Below are 25,750 nucleotides of genomic sequence, written 5' to 3' on the forward strand. Positions count from 1 at the left end.
ATTTTGATTTCTCTCCACAGAAAGATGGAGTTTCGTCACAGGATACGTGGCTTCTTGACTGCGCACCACACAATGTCAATCTTTATGAACCACCAAACTGTAAGATGTTTGGAACATGCCACTGATCTAATTCAAAGTGTGTGTCTAGTGAACCCTTTAATGTGTAAATGTTTGTCACGGGCACTTTTAAGTACAGTATTTGTAATGCAACCCAAGACTATTAGTTTATCCACAAACAGCTGGAACAAAGCAGCCCATATGCTAACCATCAAACTTAACTATGTCACTTCAAAGTCGTTGATTAATCTGCTTTCCAGGTTTTCTTTCAGCAGTAAATTTGTCTGAGGGTTATTATTTTGTTGTGCAATTTGGTAGCACTATATCACAGTGGAGTTACAGTGTCACTATGTGGCACGTAAGCGTCATTGCAAGGGAGCTATTTGTTTTCTTCCTCATCTGTTATTTCAACATATAGGAATTCTATTAAATTACGATATTATATAATTATATTTGGAAAAATAAATATTCTACCTACATGTAGCTATAGACCAAAAGATAGGGCTATGTGTTTGGTCAAATGAAGACTATAACTTGCCTAGATGTGCGAATGTCAAGTGAAGTCAAATTTATTTACTTGAATGTAATGTGACATGTACTGCAACATGTCATCCCTGTGACCACTGGTGATCAGTTCAGATCAGTGCCATGCCTCTCACCCTAATCAGATGAGATTGACTCCAGTTTCCTGTGACCATGAACAGGAAAATGGATTGATCTATATTACTGATGATTGTTCAAATGTGTCTAATGTGACATACTGGGGGGGGGGGGGGGGGGGGGGGGGGATAACAGAAATGGTCATGTAGGGACTTTGATTGAGAATTTCCAGACATTTCAAAGTCAAGAGAAAAAGTTGAGAGTGATGAGATAAAACAATGCAAAATTTTTGTTTTGTTTTTGTATGTTGTAGTTGTTAGAAGGCACACTGGTGAGTGAAAAAGTAAGGCTAGTTTGCCAGACTTGTGGAGCCATATTTATTATTATGTATTATTAATACAGCACTGGAAAGCACACATGTTCTGATATTTCTTAAATAACTACAATCTCTATTCTGGTTCACATGGCAGCCAAATGACAAAGAATAAATATAAGCTCAAGCTTGATTTATATTCTGTTATTGATATTGAACTATGTATTACATGACAAATAATATCGTAGGTGTGGTCTGTTCCTGTGCAGCCAAGTACAAGTGCAAGTGTAGTTGCAGGGAACCGAGTGTGATTTGCTTGGCACATTTGTGTAAATAAACATTTTAAAAAAGTCAACATGACCTCAAGCTGGCTCTTCTCTCGCACTGACTGACCTTTGGCAGTCTATGCCCCTCTGTTATGCCAAAAGATAGCTGTTTACTCCCTCTGTCCGCCTCGTCACCCACATGTGCCAGTGCCTGTGTTCATCAAAGGAAAGTAATTCTAAGGCGTTTTGAATTGTATGTTTAAATTTCAAACAGTTATCATCAATACTGTAACTCATTAGAGCAATTTGGTCGTTTACCTGTACTTCTCCACGACAGCCGATAGAGGCAGTGGTGACTGTGTCGGAAGCCACAGTAGAAGAAGACGAAGCAGCAGATTTGGTATGTCAGTGCTGTGCTGAAGATTTTAAAGACGAATTTATCTTTTAACCAAGTAAAACGAATTTTATCTTCATTGTTTTATATACACCAACAGTGTACATCAACAAAGAAGGCACTAGGTTCGTTCGGCTGCGACGTCTCATCTCAATAGCGAGCATAACCAAAGCGAAACCAACTTTTGAACGCTAAATTTGGCGAGACACCTTCAAACAAAACTGTTATAGGTACTGTTTTAAATTATAATCTAATGTCAAAACATGTGAAAGAAAACTAGCGAATCCATATGTTACTACACCAAGTCGCTGTCGAAAACAATAGCAGCCAAAATGTTCCAGTCAACGCTGTAGCTTTAATACTATTTACTGTTACCATGCACTTCTAGTACAGTATGACCTAATTGTTTAGTAAATTAGTACTGTCGTTTGTCTGAAATTATATTTGCAGAAATATGTCTGAGAGTTCAAAAAAAAGGAAGCGCAAGAGGTCTTCCAAAGAAGAGGAGGTAAGACGTGTCTTGTAATGTAACTGCTGTATGATTTTAGGCTAGTATATACCAGCTTACATTATTAGATAAATACTTACTGTAAAGTGATGAATGAATGACAATTTGCACAGACAAAACCTGAACAAACAAACTGTAGGTATAGATTTGACCTCAAGAACAGAAGATTACCTATACAATTTATTGGCAGATCATATTTTTCTTACCTATGTTGTTGACATACTTATTTATTCTTATTTCAGACATCCAAAGATAAACAAAAGGGTGATAGATCCGAAAAAAGGCACAATGAAAACCGACACTCAAGGTGAGATGTAATTCTTGTAGTGTATTCCTTCTTTAATGGTAAATGGATGGCAATATTGATATGAAGGAGGCAATTTAATTTACGTTTTTGAATTTCTTACCATGCCATTGCATTTCTTCTTCCGCTTAAAGCTGTTCTACACAAGGTAGAGCACATGCTTCTCATGCTGAAGAGGAAAGCCGCTTAATCAAAAAGGCTGCGTACAAACTCCGTACTAGAGAAGAAACAGACAAGAGACTGCTGTCTCAGTCAGATGTGGCCAATTCAAAGAGAAAAAGTACATCTTTTTCGACCCACAATGATTGTTCCTACAAAGTGGAGCCTAATAGTGCAAGGAAAGATAAGGTTAACAGTGGTAGTAAAAGAAAGAAAAGGAGTCGATCCAGATCCCAGAACAACAGGAATTCAAACACAGGTGATCGCAAAGAAGAAAAAGACTCAAAATCAGATAAAAAGTCTCACTACATGAGCCCACCTAGATTAAAACTGAAGCGAGCAAGTCCTAGTTATGTTTCACATGAGCAATGCCAGGATTTTCTGAAGTGGAGAAGCAAAGATAAAGAATTGCACAAGAATCTAAATAAGAGCAAAACTATTGACGATAAAGAACAAAGCCAGACCGCTCCTCACCCCAAGGACTCTATAAGGGACAAGCAAACAGGGATCATTAAAAAGACATGTCAGGAAAGTCAGGTAAAAGAAAAGAAAAGCTCAGATACAAAAACATCCCCAGACTTCACCGAGCAACAGTTTTCAACCATACCTAAAGTGTCCTTTAAAATTGCAAAGTTACCATTGGCTCTGCCCAAAATACCGACAGCTGTACATTCCAATTTTAAGATTCCAAAGAAGATTAAACCAGATCTTGTAGCGGCAAACACAAGTGAGAAAAGTGATGTTACCTCCACATGTACGACTGCGCAAACTGTTCTGAAGGCAGCCACAAACCGTTTTAAACAGCCTCATAGCTGTGAAAGAAAAGATGGGAGTCCATCTTTGTCAAATGTCCCTCCCACTACAAGTGATGCCATTGCAGAGGATACGAGTGAGCAGGTGAGATATAACATGACAATTGTGTTAAAATGAGAGGTGATTGTTTTTGCTGTAAAAAAAAATGCTTGACTCCAGATGCAAGTGGCAGAAGAGCTTTACCTTGCCCGGTTTGAGAGGAGATTAGATGTGGATGTAATGCAGAGCTATGGAGAGCTCACCTGTATGGACATAGACCCCCCAGAAGAGAGAACTGTATATACTCTCTGTAAGTTATGTCATATGGTGCAGAATGCCAACGCGCATTAAATGAAATGTGAGATTTACAAAAGCAGATATTTTCATTAGGTACCCATAACACATCTATGAGTAATAAAGGAGAATTTTTGGGGGGAAAAGACACCTTATTGATTTACATGACACATGTTGCATTTTAACAATAGTTTGTTATTATGGTTGCACTTAGCAGTAGTTTAGCACTTACTATGTCATACTGTAAAGTGTGTTGTGAATGTAGTTAGTTTTAATGAAATTTGCCCTAAAAATGTTTAACTTTTGATACAATTACAAAGAGATGGGAACCCTTTTAATTTAGCGCTAAATGCTTGTCATTCCACCTCACTAACTTTTTTAAAAATGTTTTAGGCAAGCAATCTGCTCAGCAAGACATAATCCTTGTTCTGGACACAAACATTCTCCTTAGTCATTTGGATTATGTGAAAAAGATGGAACATCGTGGTCTTGGAGGTGATTTTCATACCTTTTCCTCCTAAATGTGTCTTCTTAGGTCATTTTAAATTATGCCGCATTGTTAAATGGCTCTGCAATTGATGTTAAAAACGTAAACAAAACTATATTGACCATGTTAACTTAAATGGCATAATATGTTGTCGACTCACATACATGTTTATGTGTTTGTAGTGTTGGGTTTACCAATTGTCCTAATCCCCTGGGTGGTGCTTCAGGAGCTGGATTCTCTCAAAAGGGGGAAAGGACTCAAAAATTCTGTTGCTAGTCTGGCCTGTCCCGCCATTTCCTACATTTATAACTCTCTGAAAAGGCGAGAAAGACATCTTTGGGGACAATCGATGCAGCAGGCTGCTCAAAGTAACAGTGAGTGTGTCATTAAATCCTTGCATTTTCTTATTTCATATTCAACTGTACTTTCGTGTCTCAAATACTGTACATGTTTTATACTCTAAAAATAGTTGGGTCAAAACTAACCCAAATTGGGTCAATAAGGAACCAACAACTTTTTGGGTTAAACAAATAACCCAAAAAGTTGGGTCAAATTAATAAATCACAAAGCAACCCAAAAATGTGGGTTTTGTGGTGTATTAATTTGTCCCAAATTTTGGGGTTACGGTAAATAAATAACCTCCAAAAATTGGTAATTTCTCGTACATTCTCTTTTTGATCAAATTTTTATTATTTTTGGCCCAACTGTTTTTAGAGTGAGTTGAGCAAAAAACAACAACAATATGGGTAAAAAAAAGACCAGCCCAACTTTTTTTTTGCATTTGTTCATTTAAACAAAAAAATAGGATCAAATGGATAGCCAGAAACAACCCAAGTTTTTGGTTTGTACTAACCAATCCGATTTTGTTGGTTTTGTTATTTAAAAAAAACAAAAAACGTTTTTCGGGATCTTTTGTGGGTTTTTCATTTTGGCCCAACTTTTTGGGTTAACTCATTTAATAAATTGAATTAAATGAATAACTCAAAAAGTTGGGTCAGTCTCTTTTTGACCCGTATTGGGTTATTTCTGATCCAACTGTTTTTAAGAGTGTATAATAATAGTACGTATTGGTTCACACAAGAATGTTGAAGGGCAACACGACGCATGAATGGTTAGCATATCTGCTTCACATTTGTGATGTTTGGGTTTTGAATCAACAAACAAAAGAGTTAAAGACATTTAAAAGCAAGGTACAGAAATAATAATAAATACTGTACAATTGTACTCCCCCTAATGTCCAGTAGGTGGTAATAGTACTCTGCTCATTTTTAGGAATTCATTATCACAGTGCTCACATTAGTTGGCAACAATAATAATGACTAAAAATTAAAACCATCATGTTGTTCTTTGCCACCCCCGCCTGAATTAATTCACTGACCCATTGATGTGAGGTTGTTGTATATGGCATTATCAGTTGCCTTCTGTGTGATGGATTTTATTATTCCCAAGGTGAAAAATCTTGTCATTCTGTCTCTGTGTCATTAACCACAGATAGCCTGATGGCTGAGAATAATGATGACAAAGTGCTGCAGTGCTGCTTACAGTATCAGAGTTTGTACCCAAGCTGTGCTCTCATCCTGTGCACGTGAGTCCCCCCCCAGCTACACCGCTTCTGCAGTAGCCTGTGTCCACTGCAAATAATACACATGCATGTGGCGAGGAGTAGCTTCAGGCCAATTGTGCCAGTTAGGGTGTGAGAAAGGCCGAACAGAATTTAAGACCATTTTGCTGTTTTGTAAAGTGGACATATTGGTTCATATTTTATGACACTAAATATGAAATTAGGGGGAAACAGGCTGGCAGATTTACTGTGTGCGCAGCAATAATTATGCTAACTGAGATTCTTTTAACCCGATTTTGTTCAAATATTTTTTCCTTTATCACTGGCCATTTCTGTCAAAATTTACATATATGTATATCATTTATTTATGCACATCCTATATGTGTAAACACGGACAAAGCTTAAACATCGTTTCTGTATGGCAGGAGTCAACTTTGGCTCAGGATTGTTTATCAGGCTTCTGCAGAGCTTGCTGATGAACAGATCATTTGAATCAGGTGTGTTGGAGGAAGGAAACATCTAAAACGTGCAGGATAGGGGCCCTTGAGTTCTGAAGTTGGTGACCTCTGCTGTATGGTCATCTCTGGTAACTTTTGAAGACATCTTGTGCAAGACAAAAGGCATTGTTGAACGTAGACATTTGTTATTTCAACAGCTTTATCGCAATATGACACTGTAGGGCTCCACCGCTGACTTGAACCCATAGGAAGTGTTTTGTCCTGTTTTGCCAAATGAGGAAGTTGGTATAACCTATTTTTGTGGAGGGTCAGGTCAAAAGTAGGTGTCATCCTAAAAATGAAAAGTTCAATTTCTGGTCATAAGGCTATCCTCATCACACCATTTACACTGAAAGCAATAGCGCATTGGTATAGCACTTTTTAAGTAGTACACAGCTCTATTATGTTGCGATATGTCCTTACTATTTTGTATCTCCACTGTAGAAATGATAAAAATCTATGCAGTAAGGCTGTCCTTAGTGGAGTTAAGGCCTTGAGCAAGAATGACTTGGAGGCAGAGGTTGAAAGATCAAGACACAATCTTGACCACCAACAAAGCACTGTCATCAAGAAGCTTCCCCAAATCACTGCTCCTATGCCCTCGCCAATGCCGGGAAGCAGTTTTACACCAGTGCCATCTCATACTCAAGAACGTCTGTCTTTGTGTCTCCCAGAGAAAGGTGAGAAAAACAATGTATTATTATTATTGTTGGCATTCTCTGTCATGGTCAAGGTTATTTTAGTTAACTAAAGCTAACAAAAAAACAAAAACTAAAATTCAAAAAACAATTTTGTTAACAAAATAAAATAAAAACGAAAATGTTTTTTAAAAAACAACTAACTGAAACTACATTTTATGTTTACAAAACTAACTAAAACCATATTTATAGCAAAAATGTCCTTTGTTTTAGTCTTTGGTAATTAATTTAATGCATGAGCCTTTGGGGATGATTAATTTTGATATTAACCGGAATAAGGACATTTGAAAGTGTGTCACACAAAAGTGACGTCATCTAGCAGCAGCCAATAAAAAAGCACCTTCAGATGACGTTGATTCCATGGTGTTTTTTGAAATATTGCACATAAATAATACACTTTAAAAAAACTAATACTGAAACTAACTAAAACTAAGTATTTATGAAATAACTTAAACTAATAAAAACTAACAGAACCACCCTAACAACTAATTAAAACTAACTAAATTTAAAAAAACAAAACTCAAAACGAAATACAAACTAACTAAAATGAAAAATTCCAAAACTATAATAACCCTGGTCATGGTACAGCACGTATCTTCATTGCACATTCCGATCCCTATTTTCATAGACTGGTGCCCGTGTGCTCGCCATAAAATCAGTCTTAATTTTCGTGCCGGGTCAAGTCCAATTTTAGTTTACCATGTTTGGGAAATTGTCAGACTGCGTTGCGACTCGCTGGGCATTCCATTGTGTTGTATTGCACACACCGACTCATCGGACAATTTGGTGACCAAAAGTCAAGTAGACTAGATTTTAGACGAGCTAAAAACTGGCCTAAATTGAGGCGCAGTTGTTGTAATGCGATTTTAGTATATTGGATCAAGGCACAGGTAGACAGATTCTGAACTTCGTGCATGTGTGTTGTGCATGTCATCGCATTTCATGCACAGCACAACTGGGTGGTGGTGATGGGTGTTTTTACACACGGATGCACTATCATGGGCGGAAAGCGGTCTACAAGTGCCCATTAACAGCGGCCAACTTAACATCATCCGCAATTATAGATCTTCTTGCCGTTCCTTTTAAATGCACTTTGCATACGCTGATCTCTTGCATCTACATGTCATGCACCCTAAAAACAGTTGGGTTAAAAGTAACCCAATTATGGATTTAAAAAATGGACCAATCCAGTTTATGGGTCAATTTGATCCAACTTTGAGTTAAGAAATGGGTCTTCTACTACAACCCAGAAAGTTGGGTCAAATTGACCCAAGTAGAGGATCGGTCCATATTTGACCCATAGTTGGGGTATTTTTTACCCAACTGAGTGTGGATCGTGGGGCTCTCTTCGCGCTGAATTTAGAGAAACTGAGGGGACCCGCTTCTACCTGCGCTACTTTAGTAAAATACCAAAAGAAAGAAAACAGATAGAATGCACTTTGCACTGGGCATAAAAATAGGGCCCTCCATGTCCACCAGCCTACTATCACTATCCAAGAAATGAAAACATAACACAAATCCTGGCCACATTGTCTAGTACGGCCCTAACTCCATGTATTAACTTTTACAATTAATTAATCATTTATGCTGAAAAAAAATTATGTTCCAACTTGGGAAGGCCCTTTTTCTGTTCGCCAGATGTTCCAATACTTGCATGTACTTACAAATGTGTAAGTACATGCATGTGATGATGATATTTGCATTCGTAAGTCTTGTGCCTCCACTCATGTAGACACATGTATCCAATTCCAGATAGCAAAAATCCCAGCGTGGAAGAGGAGAAGAAAATGAAAGAAGGTATCTCTGAGCTTGAAGACTGCCTGAAGGAGGTGCTGTCAAATGTGCTTGAAATGGAGATGAGAGCTACTTATGATGAGTTGTGGCAAGAGGTATGATTGTAATTCATGAAGTATTTTAATTTCCAATGGAACATGTTGCGTAACATGAGACACTTGAATGAGTGATTTAGTTTCTAATCAAATCTAAATGACAGTAATCACATCTGGTTGCTAGGCAAGAGGCGTGTTCCACACAAATGTGTCACTCAAAATGCATCCAAACATGGGATTTTGTGGACTTTTCCCCCTTTCTATAGATCGTCTACATAAAGCCACCCTGGAATCTTCTTGAGATTTTGCAATGTATGAAAAAGCACTGGATAGCAGTATTTGGCTTCATTGTCCCAAGATCTTTGCAGCAAACAGTTTTAAATCTCATTGACTTCTTTAAACGAGGTAAGAAGTCTGTGCAGTAGGTGGAAGAACTTTTTATTTTCCAGCATCCAGACACTATATATATGCTCATATGGTTCTTTTCATATTGTAACCTTATAAGGGTGTGCTCAAAAAATCGATATGGCAATACATTGTTGCGGGCCTCTTTACAATACACGTATCAGTAGCAGGCGTCAAAATCGATATTGCACATTCATTTGTAAATAGGCAGTTAACCATTCGTTGCTTGCAGGGCTGTGCAGCAGCAGCCTCTGAACTGAATTGCTTCAATTAAGTGCACGTGCAAGTTTGCACGTTTACTTAATTGCAAAGCAGCAGCACCAGGAGGAGAGACACTGGTGCCTTGCAGACAGTTTACTTAAAAAAAAAAAGTGTACATGTATTGACCTTTTGCGCGTGACGTCACCGCCCTCATGGGAATGCCCCCTCCGGGACGCTGGACGGCAAAAGAGCCACTTGCCTGTATTGTAACCATTGAATCTTGTACAGCGTAAAGTCCTTCATCAAATCAATGATCTCATAAAAAGGTCATATGATGCTGTGCGATCGGTTGTACAGATAGACAAGGGAGTAAACCAAATATTGCTTTTTTATCGTATACCTACTAATAAAGACAAAAGACGTCGGTCGATGGATAGCAGCAATCAACAGAAAGGAATAGCAGCCCACAAAGTATTCACGGATTTGCACCGATCATTGTTTGCGAGGTTGGTAGATAAATGTTCATACATTTTACTAGTAAACGTACACTCGAGGTGTCGAATTACGTGTTTCAAATCACATTAAGGAGCCAGATAGTTAGCGTCCACTCCAACTGCACGTACACACATCTTAGTTTTAAAATGTACCTTCTTCAAAACTATTAAGTGCTTTGAATGTTTAATAATGGGGGATTTCGTCTTTGTGCTTAGAGTTTTTCACTCTGGAGCCGGCCGGAATCATATTCATGAAATGACTGCATAGCTTGCCACTACGACAGTCTTTTTTTTCCCATGCTGGTCAACATAACATCATCACAGCGTTTCAATACAGAACAGAATGTGTCAAAATAAGTCAGTTAGCATGATCAACAAGTTTTACCTTTGTATTACAAGGTATATTGTTCCCCCAGTGTAAGCGTAGCATCTCGTCCCAGAGACCGCCAGCGACGAGTGTTTAAATCAGCTCAAATTGAAGTCTGTTCTAAAAATAGCTCACCAGTGATTGGACACTGTGTCTTGCTAAGAAAAATTAAAACAGAAGACTATCAACATTTTTATTTTATTTTACTTAAACTTAACATGGTACATGTTTCTTAATGTACCAATTTTCCTATATTTTGTTTAAAAACTAAATAAAATGTGTGTGTGAATGTGTGAAAAAAAAATCCCCAAATATTTCAAATAAGCACATTTTAGAGCTGTAATTTTAATATGTTTGATATTTTTACTCATATTGGCCCATGCCTATTATGTTTCCCGGTGTGTCTGTGAAAGTGGCACCTTGCTCTGCAATGCGCGCGCATTTAGACCACGCATGCCACTTGGTGGTAAACCAGAAGAGCTGCTAACAAAAACATTTTTTGCCATCCAGCATAATAAACATATCATATAGCTGTTATAATAAAAATGTATGTAAAGCAATGTAAAACGTATCGACTTAAAGACCATGTATTGGGATTAATATGTATCGCAATATGTATCGTATCGCGATCCCTGTATCGTGAAACGCATCGTATCGTGAGGTTTTTGGCAATACCCAGCCCTATAGTCCTCTAGGGATATTAGAAGTAAGGCATCTATTTGTACAAATACATTTTTGAAATAAGATTGAATATATTTTTTTCTCCTGTATTTAAATTTTTTTTTACTGTACATATCTCAGTGTTTCCCACAGATTAGAAGTTTACTTTGGTGGGTGGTTTCAAATGGGGGAGGGGTGGTGATGTAGGGGGTTGCGGGGTGTTCTCAGCCCTGCTTCTTGCGTCTCCTCTAACCTCATGATCCACAAATGAGTGACGGCAAACTAATGTTATATGCGGTATATCTGCTCGCGACACCTTTTTGGGGATATATTTTTATAACATTTTCTTGAAATCTACTTGGGTGGTGGCCAATTTACTTGGGTGGCCCGCCCAAGTTTTAACATGGTGTGGGAAACACTGTATCTTTCTATCAAAGGTCAACAATGCAAAGTGGCATATATGCCTCAGAGTGGAGGGTTTTTGTCTTTGAATCTTGATTCTGGCCTTTTTGCACGTTTTCTCTGTGATTTGGGTTTTCTCCATGTACATGTGCTTTCTCTGGATTGTTGTTTAGCTTTATGTGTAATTGGCTGGTTATAGATCCAATAGAAATAGAAAATGGATGGATGAAGTATGCATCTAATCTAGCAAGTCAGAAAAACAATAATCCGACAAACAGTGGATTTGACAGACACATGCCTTTGTGATGCCTCGTAATCAGACACTACCGTTGACAAAATGTTTAGTTCTCGGGGAGTTAATTTTTCGCTGCCTTACTAACCTGAGTTAATTATTATTGAGCATGTCATGTTTCCAAAATGGTGGTGATTACCTTACGTGTTAAAATGCAAATGCAACAGAACAGAAGGCAAAACTATGAGTCATCAACTGCTGAAAAGCCTCAGTCCACTGGGGAATGACGTTTGCTGCCCTGCACTGCACCAGAACTCCCCGGAACAACACACAGAATTAGGTCACCTTCTAAAACAGGGCACTCTAATATGTGTCAGTATACTGCTGAGTCACCTTTAGCACCGCCTCTTCATCTGGCTCTCCATCCCTTTACTGTATCTAATTAAATTACCCTTAGTCACAAGGCGTGCACATAATCAGCCACTCGTTCTTTCTCTCTGTGCATCTGAGTAGTTATGTGTACCTCACCACAAGTACAATGGTTTTTCCATCCCACTAGCTTAGAATATTAATATTTTCAGTGTTCAATGCAGATTGGCTGCGTGCCATTACAGTCTAAAAGAGACAGAAAATATGGAGAAGGTTAAGAAAAGGAACTTTTCTAGTGGAATGCAGCATATGATTCGCTAGTCTTGCCTGTGAAGGCTGAGTGGTGCAAGATGACAAAGGGAAATTATGAGCCTCTTGTTTGAATTCAATAGGGTGAAGTTGTGTTCATACTAATCGCAGTATTAAGAGCACAATCTTTTGATAGACACCAAAGGGGTGTTAATTTCACAAATTATCTTATATATATATATTAGTATAAATATATATTAGTGAATATATATATATATTAGTATTAGTAAGGAAAATGCTATATACCCTAAACTTTTATGTATAAAAAGTACTAGTGGTATTGGTGACTACTCAAGAGTTGAGTATTCGTACTGCTATTGGTTTGGGGGGAAAAAGTGGTATCGAACAACCCTAGGAAAAATGCTAGATTGGGATGTTATAGGTATATATTTAAAATTATCAGTGTTTTTTGTATCAAAGCGAGTGGTATCCATACGTGGTATTGGTATCAGTGTTGAGTTCTCGTACTGGTATCGGTCTGGAAAAAAGTAGCATGGATCATCCCTAGTACTAGCTACATAATGTAATGTTGGGAAAATGTCGTTATGATGCAGTGCAGTTGTACAACACTAACATTTTTATTGCAATAATTAACATTATTAAATGTCAAATTGCGCATTAATATCATGAAGTTTGGTATTGATTCTACGATTCTCGTAATAAGCAAACCCTACATTAGATTTTCCTGGTTTACCTATTGCAGTTTGAAATCATTTTAGGCCAAATAGTCTCTTTTCTGACCCGCACAGCACACAGGATAACATGATTGTTGCCTTCAAATGTAGATTACAACACCTTAAAGGCATGAATGTGTTTGTTTGTTTTCTCAGCTCCGTCAAGGAACCAGGATTCTATTTTGATGACTCTCCAAGAAGCGAAGGAGTTTGTTAAGGAATTTGGCAAAAGGTCAAGCCATGTTCCCAGGGCCCTAACTGCAATGGACAACATAGTCCACAAGCTACAACAACAGGTCTGCTTGATGAATGATTTATTTTGTATTTTTTTAAATATTGTTGCATCCTATTTATAAGCAATAAACAAGCTCTCCCATTGAAATGCTCTCATCAAGCCTGAAACAGCTGTCTGTGACGTTGTAATGAATGAGGATGATGAAGCCAAACTCTCCTCTCATATCCCTCACCATGAAGTCTGGGCTGTGTTTGACAACATTTGGTGTAAAGTCTGTGAAATAAGGTGAGTGCAATGGCAGCAACCATGTTTGGCTTTTAATTCGCAGGCTTTATTTCAGATTACCGCTAATAGTTATGCAAAATAATACGAAAGTAACTATAAAAGTTGTGCATTGTTTTTTCGTTAGTTTGCAAATTTTTTAGCTTATACACACAGTTTCCAGCGGCCAAGGCTACGACGCAGCCACGGTGGACAAAATGGGACAAAAACCTCTCAAATGCATTTACTGTCTGTTGTTTTTCTGCCGTTATTCCAGCTTGGAAGTGTTCAAAGTACTAGCCTTTGACCCTCACACCAGACAGAGTGCCTTGCCAGTAGGAGGTCCTGCTCCACCACGGGACGCCGTTATTTGCCTGAGCCAAATATCCTCCATGGTCTCACAGCTGCTCTGGGCCTTCATCAGGTATTTGCGCCTGCTTGCTTCACTGTCCCAGTCCACATTCTGCCGCTCTAATCATTAGAGTGGATACATATTCTTGTTTATATGCCAGATTTTTGTGATCAGACAAAGATAAATGATCTCAAAACATTTTCCAATGATGTGCTCTTATACAACATGAATGGAAAAAAAGAATCTTTTCAAGAAAGGACGTGTGAGAATAAACAACTAAGATAATATGGTTGTGCAAGTGCACACCTACTTATAAATGAGGATGTGACTGGTCAGAATAGGGATAGACCGATTATTGTCTCCGATATTCAACTTTTCGACAAATATCGGCATCGGCCCTTTTGAAGAATCATATGGCCATTTAATATCAATTAAAAACTGTGTTATCTTCAGGAAACTATTTATTAAACATTTCAGTTAACCACGTAAGAAATGCTGGGAACTCTATACCTTCTGTTTTCATTTGAAAACTAAGATAAGTGAAAATTTTACTTTTCAGATATTATTTTTGGGGGAAAAACCTTATTTACTGTAGAAAACAATAAGGAGGACTTGTTTAAGATTTGTTTAAACACTTTTTGTGACATGCCAATGGCCCCTGAGAGGTCCCTGAACATTTAGTTAGAATTTAAAATGTAAAAGATTTAAAAACAAAAAAAACTCCAATATTTTGCCAATCTTAAAAGTTGTTCAATAAACATATGCTTACAAACTGTTAACAAAGTTAGGAGTTGAGTTTTGCTTTAAAAAATAAAATAAAATATCCGCCAATATTTTCCCTTTTAGTGAAAATGAAGAGCGGCTTCAAATATCGGTTATCGGCCTCGTTGACTACTAATAATTGGTTTTAGTATCGGCCTGAGAAAAAACACATCGGTCTATCTCTAGTTCAGAATTAACCAATCACATTCAAACCTACATTATGTTAAATGGAAGTTAGCAAACAATGGCAGCATTTAAAGTGATGAAAGATGTTCTATTGGGTTTTTCCTGACATTGTTTCGCTTTCTAGCAAAAGCCTGAACGTTTTGTTCTAATATTGACTTTTATTTGGAAATGTTCTGACTCTGAGCTAGCTCCTTCTTGTAATAGGACATTAATGGTGGGAAAAGTTTTGAAACGATATATCTTGGTTTAAAAAAACATTTCTGTCACAAAAACCTGGCAATTTACGGTCTGTAGACTTTTTACGCCCGCTGTCAGTAATTGTGAGACTTGTCAAACCTCAGTCTTTAAAAAATTGCATGTAAGAGACAAAGCTATTCTCATACCTTCACAGGTGTTTTGTGCTTGGGGTCTGGGCTTGTCCTCACTTGCCCTTGGTTCTGTCTGTCACACACTCTCTCACAGCTTGTAGACCTTTCATTTTGGATAGTCTACGATATAATCAGCTTGACCTTCCAGCTCATCTTATCACCTTTCCCATGATGCTGCAATGCACTTCACAACGCAGTTTACTACTCACTCGGCTTACTTTGGTTATCTCCCATAAGGCCTTGACAGCAAGATTCGACAAATTGGAGTGTGAGGAAGTTTAGTTGTGCTGTTAAATGAGGAACAAAATGTGACTTTTGTGATTCACTTTTTTCTTTCACGCTCACAAAAATGTAGTTGTAGTATTCCTGAATTTCCCACATTGAACAGACTCTGAGAGTGCGTGTTGTGTGTGTTGGTTTGCTTCTGTAAGTGAATAAATCCATGGCCAAAGCATTTATTAAGTTTATTTACATAAGTACATTTATTTAGTAACTTAATTTTCTATAATGTGTAAACACTCTATTTTTAGAAACAGGGACCCAAGCTAATCTAATGATTAAGATGAAAGAAATAAGAGTAGTGTGTCGTCCTCTTCTTTTGAACGTAATTGTTTTCTGACTTTCTGATATGATAGTATTGGCTGCACTAAGATGAATAATAATAATTGTTTAAAAAATCTATATGTCACTTTTAATATTTTTATTTTTTAGTGTTCTGTCCTCTTCTGCCGGTTTGCCAGAAGTGCAGGTGCTTCTCAGCACTTTCAGATCCAATAAGGTCAGTGCCTATTTGTGTTGCCTTCTTTTATTGACGCATTAGTTGTGTATAAATTAAGTAGAGCTTGAGATTTATGGTTAGTTTGAATACTTGTGCACTGTTTTTCAGATGGTTGATGTCAATTCCACACTGACCGAAACGGACCTACTCAGTTGTTTCTCACAGAAAGATTACAGGTAGGACACAAGTACATAAAATGTGCTCAACATAAGTGAGCGCAAGCTTTAAACTTGTCAGTGAACACGTCATAATCTTGATGGTGATTAGACTTACCTGTGCTTGAATTCTTGATTGATTTGGCTGACTAGGCTTTCATTGGTACAGTGAGAAGTTTGCTTCCAGTAAGATTACAATACTCTTGGGAAACCTAGATGATGCCATGTCTTTGGAAGCTTCTGACATTTGAGCTAATTAGACACAACTGTGGATGTATTTGAAGGCGCACCCGAAGCACACTTGGTCTTTTTGTAACCTCATAAGAAAATCAAAACATATCAGCAAGACAATTGTGGACTTGAACAATTCAGATTCAATCTTGGATGCATTTTCCCGGTGCCTCTGCCAGTATGAACAATAAACACCATGGGAATGTCCAACCAAAGACGGGTACTATTGATACATTTTGGATGTAGTGGCAAAGACGTGATCCGATGACAAAGTGGCCATCATAACAACAATTTTTACATGATTCAAACATGTCGTACTTCTTAACTGTGCGGAAAGACACGCAGAATTAAAATTGAGATTGTTTCACTTAGTGACCCGTAGTGTTAATGTTTTCCGCCATTTTTAAATTTAGTCTCAGTTTTAGTCCAGTTTCAATCACGCATGTTAGTTTTTATCATAGTTAGTCAACCTCATCACGTTTTTATTTAGTTAACTGTTAGTCGACTATAAATTTAGCATTTTAGTCTTTATTTTAGTCCAAGAAAACGTAATTTTATTCGTCTAGTTTTAGTCAACAAAAACTGTCAACATTTTAGTCCAGTTTTAGTCAGGACAATCATTTTAACCCCTCTATATTTTTTTGTCAGCTGATTATGTTGAACATTTCTGATCTAAAACTATTTCACATAAAATTCTCTCATCTTTTTGATGAAAAACAACTTGACACACAATAACAGTATATCAAAAAGTGGCTACTATGGCGCCATGCTATGAGCTAGTAAGTTAGCCAGCATTAGTTAGCGGTCGGATTAACAAACTTGTTAGAACGTTATAGTCGTTGGATTAATGTTACGTTATACTATAGTTCTTTTTCTTTTTTTACCTTTCATTGTGAATCCACTTTCTGTCTGTCCCATGTGTTTGTGCATGTTGTACTAGGCTAATTTCACTGTGTGTCACATGACAGTGTAACAGTGACAGATTAGCAGACAAGATTTTAAAAAATCATATAATTTTTGTCTCGTTTTTGTTCATAAACTAAAATGAACATGATTTGAACATGAACATTTTTGTCTCGTCTTCATTAGTCGACGAAAATGCATACTGATTCAGTCCCAGTTATTGTTTATTAATGAAGCTTTTAGTCTATAGTCTAGTCTAATTTTAGTCCGGTGAAAAATGTGCGTTACCAAAAATATCTTTGTTTTGTTTTCATTGACGAAATTAACACTAGTGACCCGGAATAATTGACACTCACTTACCTTAGCTGAAACAGCATTTACTTTGCCTAGCTTTAGCCTCAAAAAAAAAAAAAAATGAGATATGTAATGTTATGACACTGACAGGTTTTGTTTGTGGTCAGCATTTTGGCATGGGTAACTTTTTGGGTTTTTTTCTTCTGGTGAACAAATGACCACTTACCCATGTCAATTTGTTTATACACTATGATAGCTGAAATTACACTACTCAACAGTAGGGGGAAGGTTTAAGCAAAAAAATAAAATATCCGTGTAATTTCACCAGAAGCAGACTAGCGGAACATGTTGAACCAAGCTTGAATATATTAGTATGTTTTTGTTTACTCAAGGGCTTCCGTTGTATTTGTATTCTCCCAAAACATCACACAGGTACAAACAGCTTTGCGGGGGAGCTAATGAACAATTTAAAAAGTTACATGAATCAATAGCCACAGTTACATCACCACCATCATATCTGTTTGTAGGTCTTATTTAATGCTTTGGAGGCCTACTGTTTATTTAGGCATTTGCCCAGAAGGCAAGTTGATTTTGGGCCGACGGAATGTAAAGTGCATGTGGAATGTTTTTACAATGCTTCACTTTTTCCACATTTTGGTGCGTTACAGCCTTATATCAAAAGAGAATACATGTATTTTCCCTTCAAAACACAACTTTTGCCGTGAAACTCATAATTTACTTCAGGTGCATCCTGTTTCCACTAATCTTACTTGAGATGTTTATCCAGACCAAGTGGCGTCCACTTCAGTTGATTGGACACAATTTAGAAAGGCACATGTCTGTCTTTATCATGTGCAACAGTTGACAGTGCATGTCAGAGTTAAACCAAGCATGAAGTGTGAGAAATTGCCTGGAGAGCTCCAAGAGAGGGATTGTCTCAAGGCACAGATCTGAACAAGGGTACAGACCAAATTCTGCTGCGTTAAACGTCCACCGGCATTCATTCGGCTGGTTGGTTGTCTAAATTAAGCAATTGGGGGAGACGGACCTTCGTGAAGGAGGTGACTGAGAACCGGATGATGACTGTCATCTCGAGTGTTTTTCTGCGGAAAGAGCAGAACCTTCAAGATGGACAAGCATCTCTGCAGCAATCTGCCATTTAAGCATGCCGAGGGGCCAGATGGAAGCAACTCTTCAGTTAAAAGGACATGGCAGCCAAACTGGACTTTGTCTAAAGGCAGATAATGAGACTAGCGCTCCTGACCTCAGATTGCGACAAAGTTTCATCCGTCACCAGGACAACGACACTAAGGACACAAGATATCAAAGGAGTGACTTCAGGACAACTGTGAATGTCCTTGAGTGACGTCGGCAGAGCACAGACGAATCTGACGGAACGTCTATGAAAAAGGCTGCACACTGACACTGCCAATTTGACCCGATGGACCTCGAGAGATGCTACAAAGAAGAGTATACAGAACTGAAGATAGACAAAAGCCTTACTTCTGTTTTCATGTTTCAGTCTTTGTTGCTGCTGCATGTCCTGACAGGTTTAGTATGTGTATTGTTTGTGTTACTAAGGGATACTTGGATTCTCAAACACTTCTGTCTGTTGCTATTGGTTTAATCATCACAGGTTGACGTCTTCAGAAAGATTTGATTTGATGCATGGATTAAATAGGTCTTAAACTGATGTGAAGTCACAAAAACTTCATAAAAATGTATAATATGTCCAACTAGTCTAAATACGGCATTCTGGTTAATATTGTGTTAGTGTAATATGAGTTAAGCAGCAAAATCCAGCCATTTTTAATTATCCACTTCAGAGGGCGGCCATTTTGCCACTTGCTGTCGACTGAAGATGACATCACAGTTGCTCAAGGCTCAGGTAACAACCAATCGCGGCTCAGCTTCAGAAAACAGGTGAGCTGTGATGTCATCTTCAGTCGACAGCAAGTGGCAAAATGGCCGCCCCATGGGATGGCTAAAACGGCTGGATTTTGCTTCATAACCCATATTCCACAAATGTAATCATAATCACAATGTCATGTTTAGACTAGTGAGGTAACATATAACATGTTATTGTCAAGAAATGTTTACGGTTAACTTTTTTTACATTCAGTTTTGCATATTTGATTGTGTTGAAAGTGTTATTTGATGTATCTAAACGGCTGTATACCAATTTAAGAACGTGTAACTATTATATCATCCAATTTTTGTCTGCCCTTTTTCCCCCTCCCCCCAAAATAAATATTATCTTCTTTATGCCTCTGTAATTGTTACAGCACTGACTGGAGGCCTGTTTGCTGATCTTTAGCCCCATCCTCATGAATGCAATAACCCAGAAACGCCTGCCGGAAATTTCCTTCCTTCCAACACAAACATCTACTTGTGCTCAAGGGTGTGCTGATTAGAATATGCTGGTCAAACATTAAGCTCAGCGACTGAATAGTGACTGAGGAAAAATCATGGCAAGTGCAATGTTTCAGCAACATACGATTTACAGTTAGTATCATTTCATGAAATATGATCTGTGGACAGACGTGGATGGCAATTGTACTCACTAGTTACGCAATTTAATTCCTACATCTGATACAAGAAGTGTATCAACAGCATCTAACTTGACAAAGACAACAATGCTTGGTTTTGATTGGCAATGTCAGAGAGGTATTCATTTAATAATGCCTAGTTATTGGAAGCCATTTTGTCATCGAAGCAAGTAAACATAACACTGCAGTAACTTAAGTTGTGTGCATTCAACTACATCAAAAACATATTAACTTAATACTTGACATGCCATTTGCTGTTTGTTTGGGAAGAAACAGTGCCAGTGCATTGCACAAAAACAAATCATCTGTAATGCCCATCATCACATGGCTGTGCAGCTGAATTGCAGCTTTATGTGTGACTGACTGCAAGTTGAACTTAGCAGCTGCCATGGAAACAAGCCTGGAGTTCTATTTTGCTTCTCCTCCAGAATGTGTCCTCGTTTTGTGCTGCTGCCTGACGCACAGTCTGGTTCTGATTAGTTCAGAACTGCACATTATTTCACCTTTTCACCTGCGGGAATACGATCCGTTGGTCATACTTGATTGGACCATTGGCATTTTTAAACAAGGTATGACTTGTAAGCTGATGTTTTTTAAGCATAGTCAAATGTCTGTAGACTGAAGGTTAATTCTGTTGAAACAGCTTGTGTACATATTTACTCAACAAGTCATTGCGTTTGTCAGCTCAAATTCATACAGTCCTTAACGCACGTGATTGAAGCTTTTACTCTGCTGGCAAATCAACGGTTGTTAAATATTTGATGGCTGCTGTGCCCACTGGAGTGCTCTGACGCCTTTAGTAAGTGGGAACTCTCACAGGTGTATTTACTTTGCATACCTTATTTAGCTGCATAAAATGGGACATTATAAATGGCTTTATTCATAGGCACATTTCAGGACTCTTATTTTATCATTGGTGTCTTGCTCAAGGACACCGCACCTGCGTGTGCTTTCACTGGCTGGTGACGATCTTAACCACTTGGCCACGGCTGCCCGGATAACCGGTTGAATCAACCTCACTAGCAACAACCAAAATGGTGAGTTGCCTGAATGGCCTTTCAAAGGTTAGGCCACAGCATTTCAGTTAGATTCATGCCTGGACTTCGCCAAGTCCACTCCAAGCCAATAAGAAGTTGGCTTGCTGGTGTGTTTTGAATCGTTATCCTGTTGCAGGACCCAAGTCACAAACTGATGGCCAAACATTCTCCCTCTAGTAAAGAGCAGAATTCTTGGTTCTATCAATCGCAGAAAGTCATCCGAGTCCTGAAGTGATAAAGCAACCCCAGACCATCACACTACCATTCATGTTCATGCCAGATATAACGTCACACATACCTTCCACAAGTTCAACTTTTATTTTGTCAGGCCGTTGAATACTCTCCCAAAAGTCTTGGGAATCACTAAGTAAAAAGTAGGGGGGAAAAGGGAAGTAAAGTAAAAAAAAAAAAAAAAAAAGGAGTAAAATGTTTAAAAAAAATAAAAGATAATAATAATTAAAAAAAAATGAAAATATTATTATAATAATAATTGAAAACAAGCCTGTATGTTATCCACACGCGAGTATTGCCACAGACAAGATAGATATTAGTAAATTTTCTACCAACATTAGGAACAAAGGAAATAGTAAATGTATTGATTAAGATAGCGCATACCAACACTGGTAATAGACAATACGTACCAACAACATGACAAACAAAAGTTGACACTATGAAAACAGACTAAATCTGATGCTGTAAAGGTATGAATCTGAAAAGTATATAGGCATTGCTTTATTTATTTGTACATCTGATGGTGGTGTTATATATTGGTAGAGAGCAGTCCTTTGTGTTGACTAAGAGATGGTCGTCATGGAGATGGCCAGTGTGCTTCGTGGGGGGGGGGGGGGGTGGAACACTTAAATGAGTAAAGTCATCTCTCCGGTTTCTCGTGAGGTTCTGTGTTCAGTCATTACTGCTGCTGTGGATTGCTTACCTGTCAGCTGTTGTGTAACACAAGAGGCCCTGATGCACTTCACACCTTTGTTGATCAAGTCCTATAACTGTGACGCTTGTTTTGAGAATTTGTTTAACACTTCTGTCACGAGCCCTTTTTTGACAGTCCAGTTCGACCGTCAAAATGTGTCTATTTTCCTAAACTAACAGTAGAGCAGATAATGATTACGAAACCGTCAAGTTGGGAGAAGGCTAAATAAATTCACGTTGGAAACCGTGTGAACAGCCAACACGCTGGTCTGTCCTCTCCTCCCTGAAATTATGTAAAGTTTGAAAGGAAGCAAACAAGCAGCATGTTCCCTCGCTGCATCAGCTGCTCGGCTGCCGTTGCCAAACACCGTAACTGCAGTCAACTTTTATTGCCGCTCTTTTGTCTTAGGACAGGAGGGCGCTCGTGTTGTAACGTCCAATTCTTTCATGAATAGCTTGCCGTTCAACACGCAATTCCAGCGCTGGCGCACACGGATGACTTCATCGACTTTGTCGAGTAGAAGCAGAACTGTTTAACTCATTCACTGCCATTGACGGCTATAGACGTCAAAAATTCATTTAACTATTTTTTTTTCTTTTTTTTTTTTTAAGAGCTCAGTATTGTTCATTCGGAAATGTCATCATCATTGCTCTTTTTTTTTTTTTTTTTTTTTTTTTTTAAATATATATATATATATATATATACACATATATACATACATATATACATATATACATACATACATACATACATTTTTTTTTTTTTTGTGTGTGTGTGGGTGAGTATGTGTGTGTGCGTGCGTGCGTGCGTGCGTGCGTGCGTGTGTTTGTTAGCTCACCAGAAAACCTATTAGAAAAAAAAAATCTCATACCGTTCACCTAAATCGAACACCAGGAGACCCGAGGGGACCGAAGAAAACCAAGGAAGGTGAAATCCAGCACCGACCAGACACCCCCCACCAGAACTCCTCCCCAGCCCAAGAAACATCCAGACCCCAACAAATCCAAAAAACATAAAATCAGGGAGGCCTCAAGAGACCAACGGAGAGACCGAGAAAAGGAAGGAAGGACAGACATTTAACTATTTCTATTAGTTTAACTTTTTTATTTTTACTTTTGTTAACAAGAGTATGAAAACTTAGATTGTTTTTATTGTACATTTAGAACAGATATCAAATTTGTGAATAATCGTGAGTCAACTAGTGAAGTCATGTGATTAATTACAATTACAAATGTTAATCGCCTGTCGCCCCTAATCTTTAAATAATCTTTTTTTTTAATAATGAATTTATGGCAGTGAATAGAGAGTTATTGTGTCTCGATTTCATTTCACACTGTGGTGTGGCAGTGAACTCAATTTAGCTCACTTCGCAATGAGCAGCAGTTTCGCAATTATTGGACAGTCCATCAAAAAGATATTTAAAGGGACTCCACCATGGTATTTCAAGCCCTTCCACATTAACTATAGGCATATAATGATGAAATCTTACCTTTGACACAATCGCAATGTAATTTCTTATCAAATATGAGTTATTTCAGTGGCTATTTTTCTCACCCGGAAGTCAAAACGCTCGGTTCAGTAAAATCCCGCCTCTCCCCCTGTGGCTGCCGCGCCCCTCTCATGACGTCGTCCGAGCCGGCCGCTGCGCGCAACGCCCGCGAAAAATACAGCTAGCCGATTTTTAAAATGGACTCTAAATTTCAGGCCGCTAGATCTCTGCGTTTGGTCACGCAAGTCATCAATTCTTGAATAAACATTTGAAACAAAACGGGTCCTTGCCGCAAGAAATCGTGGAAGAGGAGGGGAGCAGAGAGGTTAGAGGAAAGGAGGAGGAGGAAAAAAAAAAAAGCACCACAGCGGGTCGCGAACCTTGTCATTTCATTGCACTGTGGCATTGCAAACGTGAAGAATAATTGATTGCTTTGAATTCATTTGGACAGGATGTTTATTGATAAAGGCTACATTTGTCATTATTCCATGGAGGGAGGTCTCAGAGAAAAAGTGGGCGTGCGTTTAGTCCGCAGAGGCGGCGCGGGGGTGGGGCCGCACGCAAATTATGTCAAACCGTGCCAACAGCTCATTTTCCCAGGTTGGGAGGGCTCATTTTCCCAGGTTGGGAGGGGCTGGTGCTTGGAGAGCAGAGTAACCTAGAATTTCTCATACAGGGGCGAATGGAGCAAAACACAACTTCATGGTCATGTTTTTTGGTGAGGAATTAGCGTTTTAACATGGCTAAAAGCGCCAAAAATTAGATTTTTCATGTTGCGGTCCCTTTAACACCGCTCACACTTGAAGTTTATTGTCAAAATAAATATAAAAACAAAGAAAATTATATGTTATACATTTAAAACAACATAGCTTTGACATGAAAAAGTATTTAGTTCTGGAATGCTATCAGTGTTCTTTTTATGTGATTTTTTCTAATTATTATTTTTATTCACAAAGCAAATTATTCGATGATTACGTATTTGAGTTGTCTTATTGTCAGTTTCTGTGAAATGACCCTCAATTAAAAAAACAAAATGTCCGCTCTGAGAGGATGTGTTAGCGTGTGAATGGCTAACCTTCTTCTCTTTTTGTGATTCTTCTTGTACCCCCAGAGAGAAGCTGAGCGTTGGCGTGAACCAGCTGACAGAACTAAAGGACGCCCTGGACCACTGTGCTCAGACCGCAAGTCAGCACGTCAATCTAAACATGTAGCCTTCAAAGGACCAGTGAAGTCCAAGTCATACCTCAGGTTTGACTGACATCACTTGTCCTCGTATCACACTGGCTTCGAATGCTAACGCCATGCTAAACTGAGTTTGTGCTCGGTGTGTTAATGGTAGGCTCAAAAGGGATACAAAATGGAATCCAAAGTGAGCTATTGTCCAGGCACGATATGCGGTCAACGCACGACCTACGCGCGCATGTGCAGCAGGTCAGCCATTTTTAATAGCTAACCAATAGCAACTACACTAGGACAAAACTGTTCTATTGATCTATTTATTGCTGTTTTATTTATCTGTTATCTAATCTATCTCTTGTTAATCTTTATCAATCTAGCTAATCTATATTATGTAAAATCTCTTATCTATCTAATCAATCTGTATAATCTATATCTCAAGTCTAATCTCTATTCAATCGATCTAATCTGTATCCATCAGATCTATGGGAGCAAAGCAATATGAAAATATTACATATCAGGCAGATCGTGCCTCAAGAGTTATTGCTGTAGGTGAGCGATCGAATATGGCCGACCTGCAGCACATGCGCGCGCAAATCGTGCATGGACCACAGATCTTGTCTTGACAAGCTCTTTTCACAGCTGGACACCATCATTATCGAGCACAGAACCCTCCAGTTTTTAGCAACCACTCCGTTGTCCGTGTTCCCCATCCGCATAACTGAAGGGCTGTCATTTTGTTCATGTTACTTATGAAATGTACATAAAATGCTTATTTGGTTTATCTATTGTGTTGATCTAAAACATGGGCCAAAATGTTTTGAAGTATTTTCTCAAACAGTATTTATTTTTGCATTTTGGACCATACGAATGTGTTTAGTTTGGAGTTTACGAGTGATGTTCAAACTGCGTTTGTCTTTGTGAAAGGTGAACATTTTGATAATGTTACACATTGACTGTTAAATCATCAGTATTTAGCTGATGTGATTAAAAAAAGAAAATGTTTTAACATCAGAGCTTTGTTCTTATTCCCTACACCAGGACTTGTTTAGGCAAGAGAACTTTATAAAGCACATTTCATACACAGGTCAACTTTTTTTACTTTCATGAGTATTTCCTGTGTAGTACACAAGCTGTGATCTAGGCTGAGGGTCATGCGTCTGAATGGGACTACGGA

At 38.3% G+C, this 25,750-nt stretch overlaps 1 protein-coding gene across 3 annotated transcripts; it reads left to right on the plus strand.

Annotated features, from left to right (window-relative positions):
• The first annotated feature begins 1,573 nt into the window (after positions 1 to 1,573).
• swt1 (SWT1 RNA endoribonuclease homolog) lies at positions 1,574 to 25,587 on the plus strand. Of its 3 annotated transcripts, none has more exons than XM_086088361.1 (18): positions 1,589 to 1,636; positions 1,731 to 1,860; positions 2,081 to 2,138; positions 2,381 to 2,445; positions 2,577 to 3,498; positions 3,574 to 3,703; positions 4,081 to 4,182; positions 4,357 to 4,548; positions 5,666 to 5,759; positions 6,677 to 6,912; positions 8,683 to 8,819; positions 9,026 to 9,164; positions 13,029 to 13,168; positions 13,268 to 13,392; positions 13,646 to 13,792; positions 15,748 to 15,814; positions 15,923 to 15,990; positions 24,509 to 25,587. In XM_086088361.1, the coding sequence occupies exons 3-18, from the start codon at positions 2,085 to 2,087 to the stop codon at positions 24,606 to 24,608; spliced, it is 2,718 nt and encodes a 905-aa protein (XP_085944487.1). In that variant the 5' UTR covers positions 1,589 to 1,636; positions 1,731 to 1,860; positions 2,081 to 2,084; the 3' UTR covers positions 24,609 to 25,587. The 3 variants fall into 3 exon arrangements, with proteins under 3 accessions (XP_085944489.1, XP_085944487.1, XP_085944490.1); XM_086088364.1 differs by having other exon boundaries at positions 1,620 to 1,636; positions 1,731 to 1,755; XM_086088363.1 differs by lacking the exon at positions 1,731 to 1,860 and having other exon boundaries at positions 1,574 to 1,636.
• The last annotated feature ends 163 nt before the right edge of the window (positions 25,588 to 25,750 follow it).

The sequence above is a fragment of the Leptonotus elevatus genome, chromosome 11 (genome assembly GCF_054856555.1).
Source record: "Leptonotus elevatus isolate MCC_2025b chromosome 11, RoL_Lele_1.0, whole genome shotgun sequence".
Classification (NCBI taxonomy): Eukaryota; Metazoa; Chordata; class Actinopteri; order Syngnathiformes; family Syngnathidae; genus Leptonotus; species Leptonotus elevatus.

Bases quoted from the DNA above. Each gene is read 5' to 3' on its own strand.
- swt1 (XM_086088363.1), top strand. From the start codon at position 2,085: ATGTCTGAGAGTTCAAAAAAAAGGAAGCGCAAGAGGTCTTCCAAAGAA. The intron at 2,446-2,576 runs GTGAGATGTAAT...TTCCGCTTAAAG, and splicing joins AATGAAAACCGACACTCAAG to CTGTTCTACACAAGGTAGAG. The intron at 13,793-15,747 runs GTATTTGCGCCT...TTTATTTTTTAG, and splicing joins CTGCTCTGGGCCTTCATCAG to TGTTCTGTCCTCTTCTGCCG.